The sequence below is a fragment of the Carica papaya genome, chromosome 3, assembly GCF_054855325.1.
Source record: "Carica papaya isolate Zhongbai chromosome 3, ASM5485532v1, whole genome shotgun sequence".
NCBI lineage: Eukaryota > Viridiplantae > Streptophyta > Magnoliopsida > Brassicales > Caricaceae > Carica > Carica papaya.
Window position 1 is genome coordinate 35,876,205 of NC_142311.1, and position 13,480 is coordinate 35,889,684.

Here is a 13,480-nt window from a genome sequence, read left to right on the forward strand (position 1 = left end):
ATTTCTTATCTTGGCCTCGGACAAATTTTAATTATTTAGACACCCAGAAAAAAAACAGCTCAATTGTTTTGTTACCTCTTCTGCCTTGTCTTGTTCCATTAGAGTTTTCTTCTGCCATGGAAATTGATCGACAACCAAATAGAAAAAAGTCGAAAGCGTTTACAAATGACTCCCATGTTGGTAGCTTGTCAAATTTAAACCCTACAAGTTTTGTACTAGAGAATGAAATTTTTCTTGCATAAGTTTGTGTATTTGTTAATTAAGTAATACGCATATTAGTCCGATTTAAATCTATGATCTTTAAGAATTTGAAATTAAGTTCGATAGAACTGCTAAATATAATCCACTCTCAGACCAGAGGCATAAGAGCCATTGATCTTTGTCTGCCACCGAGAGCACGTTCCTCTTTAAAAGAATCACAAGAGCATACTATAAATGCTTCAAGAATATATATTTTTTTTATTATTTACAAGAATCACAAGAGCAATCCTTGGTAATTCAATGCATAGCTCATGATAGAGAGTAATCCTCAAGAATATGCCTTATTTAAAACTATAACAGGTTATATCTTGTCAGAAAGTTTATAAGTTTTACGCAGAGTTGAACCCGAAATCCTCTTAACCCTCTAACCTCATGTATCTTCTATGGTAGCTTGGGAGAAGTAACCAGCGGCCAATATGCTGCCTGGTGGTCTAACAATGGAGGACTTTCAAACGTGAAATTGCCTGTTTGCCGGCCTACATATCACAACACTCAGGTACTAACACACACATACGTACATATATAGTACTAATGAAGGTATATTCATTTATAAAATATATAGGCTGAGATCAATAGTTTTCCCTTTTCTTTTGGAATCTTATGCATGGACTATACTTTTTGTAGAGAACAATCTTATTGTTCGACATTATTGATGCATCATATTCTGATGCTCCCTAGTAATGTATCATATCATAAATTAAGCTCGCACCGCAAGAAAAAGAGCCTAAAAGCGGCAGAAACCTTGTGCTCCTTGTCTTGTTTTGTTTTGCTTTGTTTTGTTTGTTTTCTTCTTTTGAGCTTGTCTTCATTCTTGTTCCTTCGTGCCTAGTTTCTGCTTAGAGAGGCCTGTGATTCATGTTTCATTTTATTTGTGTTAAAGAAGTTTATGGTCATTACAATATATATATATATATATATATGCATACAGATATGATGGCTAAATGTCTGAATGCATTGCAAGTGTGTAGATAAAGTGCTTGATAAAATTCCTGGCTGTTATGTTCACTTGGCTTTGGAGGTTAATGAGCTTTGGTTTCTCTAAGCTGCTATGGGATTTATCTTTGATACTTTCTCAAACATTGCCGAGGTCTCTACAGTTTCTTTGGCTTTACGGAAGCTAGATTCAAGTTTGTTTCAGGTCTGGTGGGTTCATTCATGGGTTTTTAATAGATGCCAAGATGCTTGTTAGTTCCAAAGTGTAGAAAAGGGGAAGCCTATGCTGACATTCATTTTATTGTGTGCCTATATGATTTTACTCTTTGGGTTTTGGTTTTAACGCAAGGCAAGTACTCATGGGTAGGAGTTGATGCAAAATGGTCCATTCCAAACTTGATTGCTTGGTAAAAATCTTACCTCTTTCCCACAAATAACACAACAAAACACAGTTTTGGATTCACAGACAAACACTTTCTGTTTCTCGATTCAAGATTTCTGTTCTGTTTTTATAAGATTCTGTAATTGTAAAGTTTTTGTGATTTACTCAATTTCGATGAAAAGAGAGGTAACGTATAATTGTCTTCTTTTTTCTTTTCGATTTAACCATGAATGTTCATGATTTCAAATATAGTTTACTTGTCCCTGCATTCCTTCTTTCTTCTTCTTTTACCTTTCTGGTTTAACCATTCCTGTTGATGATTTCTAATTGTAGTTTACTTGTCCTTGAAGTATAGTTTTTCACAATGTTAGGTCAGATTTTAAACAATCAGATAACTGGTATAACTATTTATTACAGTCTGCTAGTATAAATGATCACCAGGAGTATTTGTGCTCAACCCAGTACAATAGCTGAAACTTGTATAGCCTTTGGTTCTACAGTGTCGTAGATACTTCCCAAGCCAAGATTTTGTTGGAGGAAGTATTTACATTTTATATTTTCTTTTTTTCAAAGTGTACATTTCTTTAGTATGCCGGACAATTTTTCATGAAACATTTATAAAAAAAAAAATCACGAGAGACACGTAAAAAGTGTGTGATCATAAAATAATCAAATACAATTAAATATAACATTTTAAAATTTTCAAAGAGGAATTATACAACTCGTCATAATTTACAAAATTTTGAAGAGAAAAGAAGAAGAATCAAACAAGGGAGGATTGCGATTCTCTTGCGCATAAGGCAAGTTGCATTATGTACAGCCTGCATTATTTCAGCATGCCCTGAAGAGTGAAGGGCTTCAAATCATATTAACTTTGAGAAAGATAATCATTTAGAAGCAGATGCATCAAGTAGTAGCAGTTTAGGCATTCTTCTTAGCAGTATAAGTACGATATGCTGCCAATCCGGTAACACCAACTGCTGCAGCAACTGCAATCAAACCTAACCCTCAGTCAATAAAATGTACCCGCAGATTAGTTCATATAAGCAAGGATGTGAACTTGGGATAGGATTGAACATATAAAGTCAGAATTTCAGACCTGAAACAAAAATAAGCGAGCTATTGACAAGCTGACGGTAGTACTTTCTATTCCTTCCAGCCTCGGTCTCAGGAATGCTCAAATGAGGCCGTTCAGCTGTGCTTATAATTCTACAGAATACATTGTTTGGATCCCTGAACTTCATGCTTAAGGAAATAGGGATCTCCATTCCCAACTGCTGACAAACCTAACAAAAGGAACCATTTTGTCACTATTTTCTGCCTATGTACTGATTTTACGGCAAGATTTTCAATTTTCTGTAAATATACTAGATATCACAGCCCGTAAGTGTGTTCTATGTAGAGGACGTAACCAATTAGGAGGTGCATTATGCTTACTCTATCTGAATCTTGTACTGCCATAGGATATGGATCCAGATCATCTTTGGCTGCAACAAGGAGACAAGGCATCCCATAACCAGTTTCTTCTCCTCTCCTTGCTACCTCCATTAACAATTCTCTTGCCCTTTTCCATGAATATTCATCTGAACTGGAAACAGAAAAAATCATTACAAGGTATCAACATATGGCACAGTTATCGCAAAAAAGAGACTCTTCTCATAGTACTAGTAAAAAACAAAGGGAAAAAGAAGCTTGTAATAGATTGACAAAATGGCAACTGAAAATAGTTGTGCAGATGCGTGCTTGCATCAGGGAGGTAAGAAAGATGCAGCAATTGCACTTGAGTTCAGAAAAGATTATACATACTAAAATGCTTGTTAACAAAGTTGAGATGATAATGAAAAATAAGAAGCACTGGGTAAACAGAATGAAGTATAAGAGACGAAATTATCATGGGTGTTATACCATGCACCAATTAGATAAATAAAGCAGTGTTAAACTAACCTGTCATAAACAAATACAGCCACATTACAAGCTGCCAAAGATTCCTTATTTGATAAAAGCTTTTTAACTTTCTCTTCTGGTATTTCTCGCAAAATAAGGGTCTTTTTAATACCCTGTAAACAAAAGAATCAGCACCGCTTATCAGAACAGATTATTAAAAGTAATGCATACAACATGGGGTTTTCATTGGCTTTCAACAAGACATCTATTTGACTTCTTATAAAAAATTGAAAAGATGAGGCGGCAGGAGAGAGGATCCAAAACAATGTCTTTCTACTGTTTCCTTTTAATAGAAAAACACATCATCTTTCTACTCTTATTACTCACCCCAAGTTGCTCAACGACATTTGCTGCATACCGCTCCTCAGTTGTTGGGATGTAATCATCTGAGAATTTCCTGAAGTTTGAAGTTACAAATTAAAAACTGTCACAAAGCTTACAAGGAGGAAAAAAGGACAGATGCTACTTCTGAGTGCCAGAGATTAAAAGCAGCTGGAATCAGAAAAACTGATATAAGAAAAGCCAAGCAGCAACCAAATAAAATGGTAACTGGTTTAGAGTTAACACCTTCCTAGAAATGAATCCAGAAGGGCAGATTTTCCAGATTTTTTAGGACCAAAAACAAAGCATTGGAAAACATTTCTTTCTGTTCTTTGCTTCTTGCGGTCTACTGATCTCCTCCTAGTAACAGAGAGTGCTGAAGATGGATCCCGCCCATATCCAATATATATCAAATTTGCTAAACTATGTGCAGGATCTATTGCAGTCATTAAAGCCCACTGCAGCAACACGTTTAACAGAGTTACAAAATGGCTCCTAAAGGATGAACATGGCAGTTCAAGAAATTGGAAAAAAATGGAGAGTTTAAGGTTCTCCCATATTTTCAGATATGCAAAGAAGTTACTACAAAACCCCCACAAACAAAAAGCTCAAGGAGAGGGAAAGAAAAAGGCACACTGAAAGAATGATATAATCATTTGATTTAATGCCATTTGGTAAAACTGATGTTTGTGTTATTACTAATTAAAATTGTTGTGGGGATAATTTTACTAAAATTGCAATTTTAAGTGAAAGGTCCTTCATAAATTTTTCATCATATGAACTGTTGTCCGCATGAAATGCAAAAGCTCTTATATTTGATTATTAATGATAAAAAATATTAGATGCTGAAATTATCAAGAGAATTACAGTGACAAACAACTATCACTAAACAATTAAATGTTACTGTTATGGATAAACATATCTGGTTTGCTGGTAAGGTGTAGTACAAGCTCAGGACCTGAGCCAAGAAGAGGAAGACTTCTAATGCAGCATGAGTCCCTTCTAATCTTCAATTTTATCTCTATGTTCAGATGGACTTCTTCTTTACAAAGAAGACTAGGCCTTGGATTAGATTTAGTAATTAAATTTATGTAGTTAAAGATCTAAATACTGATTGTAATTAACTAGGGTATTAGTTGTCATAAGCTTCTATATATACATACTCACTCTATGAATAAAAACCATCTGAACTATTAAGCACTAAACTCAGATTATTCGTGAGAAAAACAAGGGTTCTCTTCCTCAATGGAGCCCTAACTCCACCACAGGGAGAGAAGGACACGAGTACAGAACTATTAACTAAAAACATCTTCCTTAATGGAGCACTGACCTCAACGCAGGGAGAGAAGGACATGAGTTTGGCTTCAATTTATCAGTAACAATAGCAAAACACTTTGCTGCAAAGCGACTAAAGGAACTTGATATAAGACATCAAACATATATAGAAGAGCATGGGTGTTCAGGGGAAGCTTGCTGCAATTTATTTATGTAGAATGAAATAAACATGCAGTGGAGAGAGAAGTCAAAAATTGTCCACCCACAGGAAACACAAGAACATATGGAGTGGCAACAAGTATACAAACCTCAGATAGAAACCCTTTAAAACCAAAATTTCCCACTGGTGTTCTTTCCACAGCATCCTTGTAAGGATCATTGCCCCAAGGACTGAATCCAAAAAACAAAAAGAATAAGGTCTATAAGAATCTTATAAATGAAAAAATACCAAAAATTACAAAATCATAACATCAGGACACTAATTAGGATTAACATCAGCTAACAAAATATTTGATAATGCTACTTGGAGGAATTGAAAATAATAATAACAGTGACAAAAATGAACAGAGTTCTTTTCGTTTTAACCATAGAAAATTAAACAATGATTGTATCATACTCTCCTTAATACATCCCCACCCCCTTAGCAGCACTACCCACAATATAAACCATTCTGCATCCATTGAATGCATCCATCAAATCTTTCATTAAAATCGACGTTTAGTCCACTAGATGCAGACCACACTACAGTTTGCAACAACAAAAGTACCTACCACTCTCCAGAGAGTTTGCTACTCATTTATAAAAAATATAAGCAAAAAAATATGAAGAGTTTTTAATTGTAAGAAAAACGAACTTCATAAAAAAAGAAATAGAAAATTTGATTATTTAATTGAGATAAAGAAACATGTACCACTAAGTTATACTTAAGTAGTATTTTTACACCTTCATCTATCTCTTTTATTAATTAGTATTTGGATATTTTCTTCGACTGCTAGTGCTACGGGGGCAACTGCCCACATTGTAGATCGGTCCATTCTTTTTGGTCCACTATAAGTTCAACATAAATAAAAAAAATGCATCTTAACAAGCCAAAGTGAAAGTGAGACTGTTAGGGAACCTAAGCACCAAAATGATAGATAATAATAATAGTTATAGTTATTTTTTTTAATATAAAAAAATAAAGTATCATTAAGTATAGGCACCAAGGGAGTGCTACCCGTTTACAAAATAATAGTTATAATTATATTATATTATCAATATTGCCATTATAGTATTTCAAATTACTTATTTCTAGTTTAGGTACTTGTGTTCTTTCATATGTTTTTATGGGGTTCTTTATATGTTTGTGCATGGGCAGTATGTATGGAATAAATTCTGTCGTTTGTCAAGTCGTCGTGAAAGTTGGCCAAGTCTAAGAAGATAAGATTAAGCAGTTGTAGCAGTTATTCTTTAGCAGCATAGGACTTTCTGTAGGCTATTTTCAGCAATTTCTAGGGACAGTTCTGTCAGTTGCTGATTTCTGCCAAGAACAGAAATTGTCGGTGTCCTAATCTTCAAAAAGCATGGAAGAAAATTATTAAAAGTGTTGAGTATTTATTTACTCAAAAGATCAAAGGTTTCTATCTCAACGAATCCTAATTTACTCCAAAACAAGGTAGAAAAACTCAAAAACACTTACAAATTTCTGCACATTTCATGTTAATTGTACCATAACTAGTTCCATTAGTAAGAATAATAATGAAGAACATTGAAACAATTTAATGGACTAAAAATAAAACAAATATGTACATCTATATTTTTATATATATGTTATTAATGGATTACCTTTCAGGAGCAGTTTGAAATAGGTCATCAAGCTCGGAAGGTCGTAGGGATCCATCCTGGTGAACCAAGTCAAAGCATTATGAGAGCTACCTCTTGTTTCTTGCCATTGTAGGAAAATAGCCAAACTAAGCACACACAAAGGCATGAAATCATGAAACTCAGACATATTTATGTACATACATTATCAATGTCATACAATCGGAAGACCCCACGAAGATATTCTATAGCCACATTTGTCAGCTCCACAGTCTGGAAGACAGCATCTAAAACCATGTCATATCCAAGCAGAAATAAGAAAAGACATAAAAAAGAAAAAAAAAGTTTCTATTGTGGTTGACATACTGAATAACCATATAAAAAGTATAATGAATCAATTAATTTAGGAGGATCAGGTGCCTATCAGAAACTGGATAGCAGAAACAAGGCAAAACTTTCAGCAAAAAGTAGCCATGCTATAGAATGCTCCTAAGGATATGGGGCCATTTGATTTGGCAACTTATAACTACATAGAGCTTATAAGTCTTGATAAGTTAATTTAAATGTGTTTAGTTAAGTGAACTTTTATGTAGCTTAAGCTCCACATAAGTTAAAAAATGATTTAAACAATTAGCAAAAACATTAGGATATGAATTTGGTGATATCCAGATGGTTATTATGGTTAAAAACACAAACGAGAAAGTGAACTAGGTTCTTCTTTTTAACTTATATGTACAAACTTATCAGTTAAATACATGAAACCAAACACTCATCTAACCTTTTCTGGTCAAACTAACCAGAAGAAAGCTAAACCAAATACACATTATCATCCATCAAGTATGATACTTGTGAATGACATCAAGAAAGAACTTCAACAGATGCATTATTCATTTTTTTTTTACGGAAAAATCTCAAATTAAATAAATCATTTAAGTTGACCAACTTCTAGCCAGCATTGAAAATTGAGATAGAAATTAATGATCTTAGAACCTAGTACTTGTGCGAATTGTATGGCCTCTTACATTTTGTTACTATATAAATATTATGTAAATGAGAGATACCTGATCTGGAGCACGCTTTGTTGGAATGGGAAGGAAATCATGTCTGAGTTCTAAATCATCATTGTATCCAAATTCTCTTAGGACAGCCCAAGCTGTTTCAGGACGCCCTTTTTCTATGAAAAGAGTATGAAGAAAAAGGAATCCTGCAAGGGTAAGACCAAAGTCATTGACTCCATTTTGTTCCCTTTCTTGTACAACCCTCTTAACACCCACAATTTCAGCAGGTTGCAAATGAGTATGAAAACATTTAACCTGTTTACCATCATTCAACATGTCAGTATGTCTATAGAGACAAAAGGCTGAAATGGATAAAAAATTTAAATGAAACAAAAAGAAAACCTGAAATTCATTCAACTCTGCATCATTGAGAGCACCGTCCATGTCATGATCACAAAGGGTAAATATTCTTTGCAGTGCCCTGCGACATCGGGGCTTCAGGCATTGTTTTTCTTGATCAAACAATGGAGCTGTTGGATGAAGTACCGCTCTTTGAGCATAAAAGAAAACATCGGGGACCTACAAATAAAATTAAAATATGATTGCAACCATGAAATCACTTGCAAATGACAAGTAATATAATTCAGTCTTTGAGTTGACCAGACCTTCATTAGGAATTTGATTGTCTATGAATGACAAGTGACTACCTAAACAATCTTGCCTCCTATCAGTTCATGATAAATTTTTGTCTTTTAGTCTATGATGAAGTTTAATGAACTTGAACCCCAAAATCAAAATTCAAACTATTTCTTTCACTTATAAAGAATTTTTTTTTTTCCTAGCTACTCATATTTAGACTCAACAAAGTTCTAATACATCTCACTTAAAATACATTTACATCCCTGTATTATTTGTTAGTCAGACCACCAACTTACGTGCCATCAGCTATCGTCTCTGTGTTGGGCATCTCAGTTCGCCTTGACAGACATCATCACCAGTCTAGAGTTCTATCTCAACTTAAATTACATATATATCCTCATTATTATATGTTAATTACAGCAAGAATTATGTGCCATCAGCTATTGCCTGTGTGCCAGGCATCCCAGTTCACCTTGAAAGACACCATAACCTGAAGTACTGAATTCAATTAGTTGTCATATGTGAAGAGATCCCTTCTTTCACCAGAGCATTGAAGAGTAAACTGAAAATTTACTATTAAGAACTACTTATGCAGTTAACCCAGAAACTGAAGATACAAAGAAAATATAGTTTCTAAAATATTTGAACAACATCATGACAAAAAAGCTTTACTAAATCAGTTCCATCAATACAGAGATGCTAGATTCCAACTCTACAATCTCTATATCATCCAGGAGAAAAAGAAGTCACAATCTCCATCAGTGCTTCCAAACATGCTCTCTTTTCTTAATGCCTTTTGTTAGTATTCTGGGCTTTGCCTTTTCTAGCATTTTCTTTCTTTTCCTCTTTGACTATGAACAATGGAAGGTTTTATCTTACTCTTCTTCTGCTAAGATAACATTCTTTCTTTCATATTTGCATTGAAGCATATCAAGAAGGAAATGGTTATGTGGTTTGTGAAGGAAGGTCCCACTATTATAACTGAGAAAAATATGTATGACTGTAAAAATCTAATAAGGAAAACCTGACAAGGCATCTGCAGAACAAAGCTAGAACTATATTCACATTAATCGAACCTGAATTAGGGTAGCTGCAGAACATTCTATACAAGTCTCAGTCTCCCTGAATTCCTGCATAACTGGTGCCATGACCTGCTCCAGGCTAACCGGGTGGCGCTCGTCTCTCAAATCTAGCTTGCATCCAACCACGATCACTGGCACCTTTACCTATTTGCTCACCATGAAAAGAAAAAATTGCATCACTTCAAGGGTGAAGTAACAAACATCTTATATAAACAGAGCACACAGTTCTAACCTCTAACCGACGGAGCTCAGGAAGCCAATAGGAAGTCAGACGAGTAAGTGTTATAGGCTGGTCACAGGCATATGTCAGGACCACAGCATCAGCTCGCCTGAGCTCCTCAATGAGCTTTCCTCTATTTTCCATGCTAAAGGCCAATATTACAGCAATTTATGGCGTCATTTACAAAAGGGAAAACGAAACAAACAGAAAATAAATGAAATTTAGCTTTTTAAGATAAAAGCTAACTACAACAGAAAGACCTCCAATTTATCAGTAAAACAAATTATGTTGTGAGTAAATGAATCAACATCAGGAAAGATAAAGACATTTCAAACGCAAAACTTTTTGACTCTACGAAACAAAAAGAAGAAGAAAACAATACATTCATAAATCTCTGTGTTCAAACAATTAATGTCCGAAAATTTCAGTCACAGATTTCGCTGGCCACTCAAAACGGATTTCACGTCAATAACTTGAGCCTAATCTTTAGTAATTGCATGAACTAACCAACTTCAACAAAATCTGCTCCTAATAGTCAGTAAACCATAAAGCAATATAACCTCAGCATCCTTATTTTCTTTCACCTCAGCGAAATAGAAAGCAAGACGTCTGCATAGGCACATACGTAGATACAAATACATACACCCGTTTGTGTGCGCGTATGTAAATGGATCATTGATATACCTGGAAGAAGTATCGATGACCGTGACGGGAACGAGATCCGGGTAGAAATAGTCGGGGAGATGAGTAGGAGGAAGGAGACGCGGAACATTATCGGGAAAGGTCTCAGAGGCGGTCGCTGCAATCAAGCTAGATTTTCCGGTTCCTTTGTCACCGACGACCACGACTCTCACGCTGGTACGGCCGCCATAGGCAGACTTTTTTCCGTTCAAACCACCTGGCATTGGAACCGTGAACGGAGACGGACAGAGATATTGGTTTTCCGTTGATTAGAGAAACCGCAAGAGGTTCAGGCTTCTTTATTTTGTATGGCATGGGAAGTCAAATTTTTTTAATTATTTATACAAATTTGAAACATAATGATATTATAATTATTACGTATGTAATTAATATAATTATATTCGGTATAATGTATTTTTTAACTTTTAAAAATTAGGATAATTAATACAACATGTATTATTTGAATACCAATCATATATTTTAACCATAATTTGTCTTGTAATTTAATTATAATCACATACAGTTTAAAAGAATCCATAATTCAACTGATCAAAAATATATTTTAAGAAAATATATGTATAATAAATACATTTCAAAACTATATTTTTATAATTATTTATAAATTAAATGTACATATGTATTCTTTTAAATTGAAAATTACAAAAAATGATAAAAAATAAATAAAAAATGTTAATATTAAATGCTAAAATATGTACTATATATAATTAAAATAGTATCAATATTAAACGGAAAAAAAAAATTAACATTTTTTTAGTGAATCGTCTTTTTACTGAATACCTGTCCGAGCTCAGTGCAGAAGCGAAGATGCTGCTCCGATCAGTTCAGACAACCGCCAGGTCCCCAACACACCTTTGGTCGAGGAGAACAGTGGATGGTGAGGCAAGAGAAGCGATACTAAAAGGTGTGGGAGCTAACTCTATTGTAAAAATCGAGAGACACTGTGGCGGTAGTTGTTGAGTCTGATATACTCGAAACGAAGTCCAGAGGTTGTTATATGGAAATGGAAGGAGGAGGGCCACACGGTGTGCAAGTACGAGCTCAATTGGATCTCAAGGGGGCTTTGGTAAGCTCAAGCGCTATAGCACGCACTCTAGGTCTCAGTTCTCTTCGGCAACTCGTCACATTTTCAACTACTTTATAATTTAATCATGAAAAAGAAAGGAATTGACTTTTTCTTTCTTTTTTTTTAATTTATATTCCTCGACATTTTTGTAGACATATTTGCTTACAGTATCAAAAGTTTGAGCTTGCTGCATGTTTTACGGTGGACATGTTAGAATAAAAATTCTTTTCAAATTCATAGATTAGTAAAAATTAAATATACATATTCATACTGAATTAAAGAGAAATATAAATGAAAGCGTGTCTGAATCCATCACAAAAGATTTGTTCGCGTCCGGTAGTAGCATCTTTGGAATCAACACGGTACCTTGAAACTAGTTTTTTCTAATACGAGATTTCAGAAAAATAAGATGATAATCTTATGATTTGGTGACCATAACCACATTTTATATTGATTAACTTTTGTAATTTCTATTTTATACATTATAAAATAAGAATATTACAAAAATGGTATCTACACATTATAAGTTCATACTTAAATCTGATGCATTAAGACTCAATATTATTTAACCATACTTGATCACTTTTAAACAAGTCTATTAAATTGATAATCTGATACGTATACCAAGGTCTACATTAAATCTACACGTTAGAAAAAAATCGAACAATCTCACATTTGACATTTATGTGACACCTTAACTATACGTTAAATTAATGTAGGAGTACTCAGAACTATGTTATCAATACCTGAATGCATCACCAAATAATCTCATCCATCGATCATAAAGATATAGAATCAAAGCAACCTTCACTATAGCTAACGTAGCTAACCTATCAATGGTCACATATATTAGTATAACCGAACGACATATATTAAGTATAGATGTGCAGCATGAAAATTACATGCTATATGATCTAAGCATGCTTATTTCCAATTAGTCATGTCTTAATCTTAGTGAGATCAACTGTAAAAAAATTCATAGATAATAATATATAAAAATATAAACGTAAAAAACTGAAATAAAGCCATATATACATAAATCAAATCAAAGTACATAGTTTATGATATGTCTTATAAAATAAATGCAACTATAGTACAAAACTCCCACTGAAACTACACATCATTTAAGGATACAACACCCATATGAGTAGTGTGCTCATGAAAAATCTTAAGTGGTAATCCCTTAGTGAACGGATCCGCAATTATGAAGTTTGTTTCAATGTACTCTATCAGTATCTACTTACTCTGAACTTTTTTTTTAACAACAAAGAACTTAATATTTATATGTTTTGACTTCGTCGAACTCCTGTTGTTATTGAAATACATAATTGCAGATTTATTATCACAAAATAACTTTAATGGTCTTTCTATGCCATCAACAATATGCAGCCTAATGATAAAATTTTGTAGCCATATTCCATGATTGGATACCTCATAATAAGTTACAAACTCTGCTGCCATAGTAAAAAAGGCTATAAGTATTTGTTTAGCACTCTTTTAGAAAATAGTTCCACCAGCAAACAAGTAAATATAGCCTGATGTAAATTTTTTGTTGTCTTGACATCAGTAAAAATCAGAATCAGAATAACTAATGATCTCCAACTGATCTGATGTCTTGTATATGAGTATATAACATTTTGTTCTCTATAAATACCATATAACACGTTTGGATGCTTTCCAATTATCCATACCTAAATTGCTTAAATATCTACCTAATATCTCAATAATATACACAATATCTGGACGCGTACAAACTTGTGCATATATAAGACTCCTTACTGCAAAAGCATAAGGAATCTTTTGCATCTCTATAGTCTCTAAATTATTCATGGGGTATTGATTTTAGAATAAATTTGTCTC

At 33.8% G+C, this 13,480-nt stretch overlaps 1 protein-coding gene across 2 annotated transcripts; it reads right to left on the bottom strand.

Moving 5' to 3' along the window:
* Positions 1-2,214: 2,214 nt before the first annotated feature.
* MIRO2 (MIRO-related GTP-ase 2) lies at positions 2,215-10,854 on the bottom strand. 2 transcript variants are annotated; one of them, XM_022042361.2, is made up of 14 exons: positions 10,540-10,854; positions 9,868-10,000; positions 9,630-9,779; positions 8,317-8,493; positions 7,978-8,229; positions 7,121-7,189; positions 6,941-6,996; positions 5,425-5,506; positions 4,088-4,299; positions 3,848-3,917; positions 3,521-3,633; positions 3,014-3,164; positions 2,676-2,862; positions 2,215-2,565 (listed from the first exon to the last, which is right to left on the bottom strand). In XM_022042361.2, exons 1-14 carry the CDS (start codon positions 10,758-10,760, stop codon positions 2,498-2,500), a joined length of 1,941 nt encoding a protein of 646 aa, XP_021898053.2. In that variant the 5' UTR covers positions 10,761-10,854; the 3' UTR covers positions 2,215-2,497. The 2 variants fall into 2 exon arrangements, with proteins under 2 accessions (XP_021898053.2, XP_021898052.2); XM_022042360.2 differs by having other exon boundaries at positions 2,215-2,577.
* Between the last annotated feature and the right edge of the window lie 2,626 nt (positions 10,855-13,480).

Excerpts from the sequence above, each read along its gene's own strand:
- MIRO2 (XM_022042360.2), bottom strand. The coding sequence starts at position 10,760 with ATGCCAGGTGGTTTGAACGGAAAAAAGTCTGCCTATGGCGGCCGTACC. Across the intron at positions 9,780-9,867 it reads CTGAGCTCCGTCGGTTAGAG|GTAAAGGTGCCAGTGATCGT; the intron begins GTTAGAACTGTG and ends GTGAGCAAATAG. Across the intron at positions 6,997-7,120 it reads GATTGTATGACATTGATAAT|GATGGATCCCTACGACCTTC; the intron begins GTATGTACATAA and ends TTGGTTCACCAG.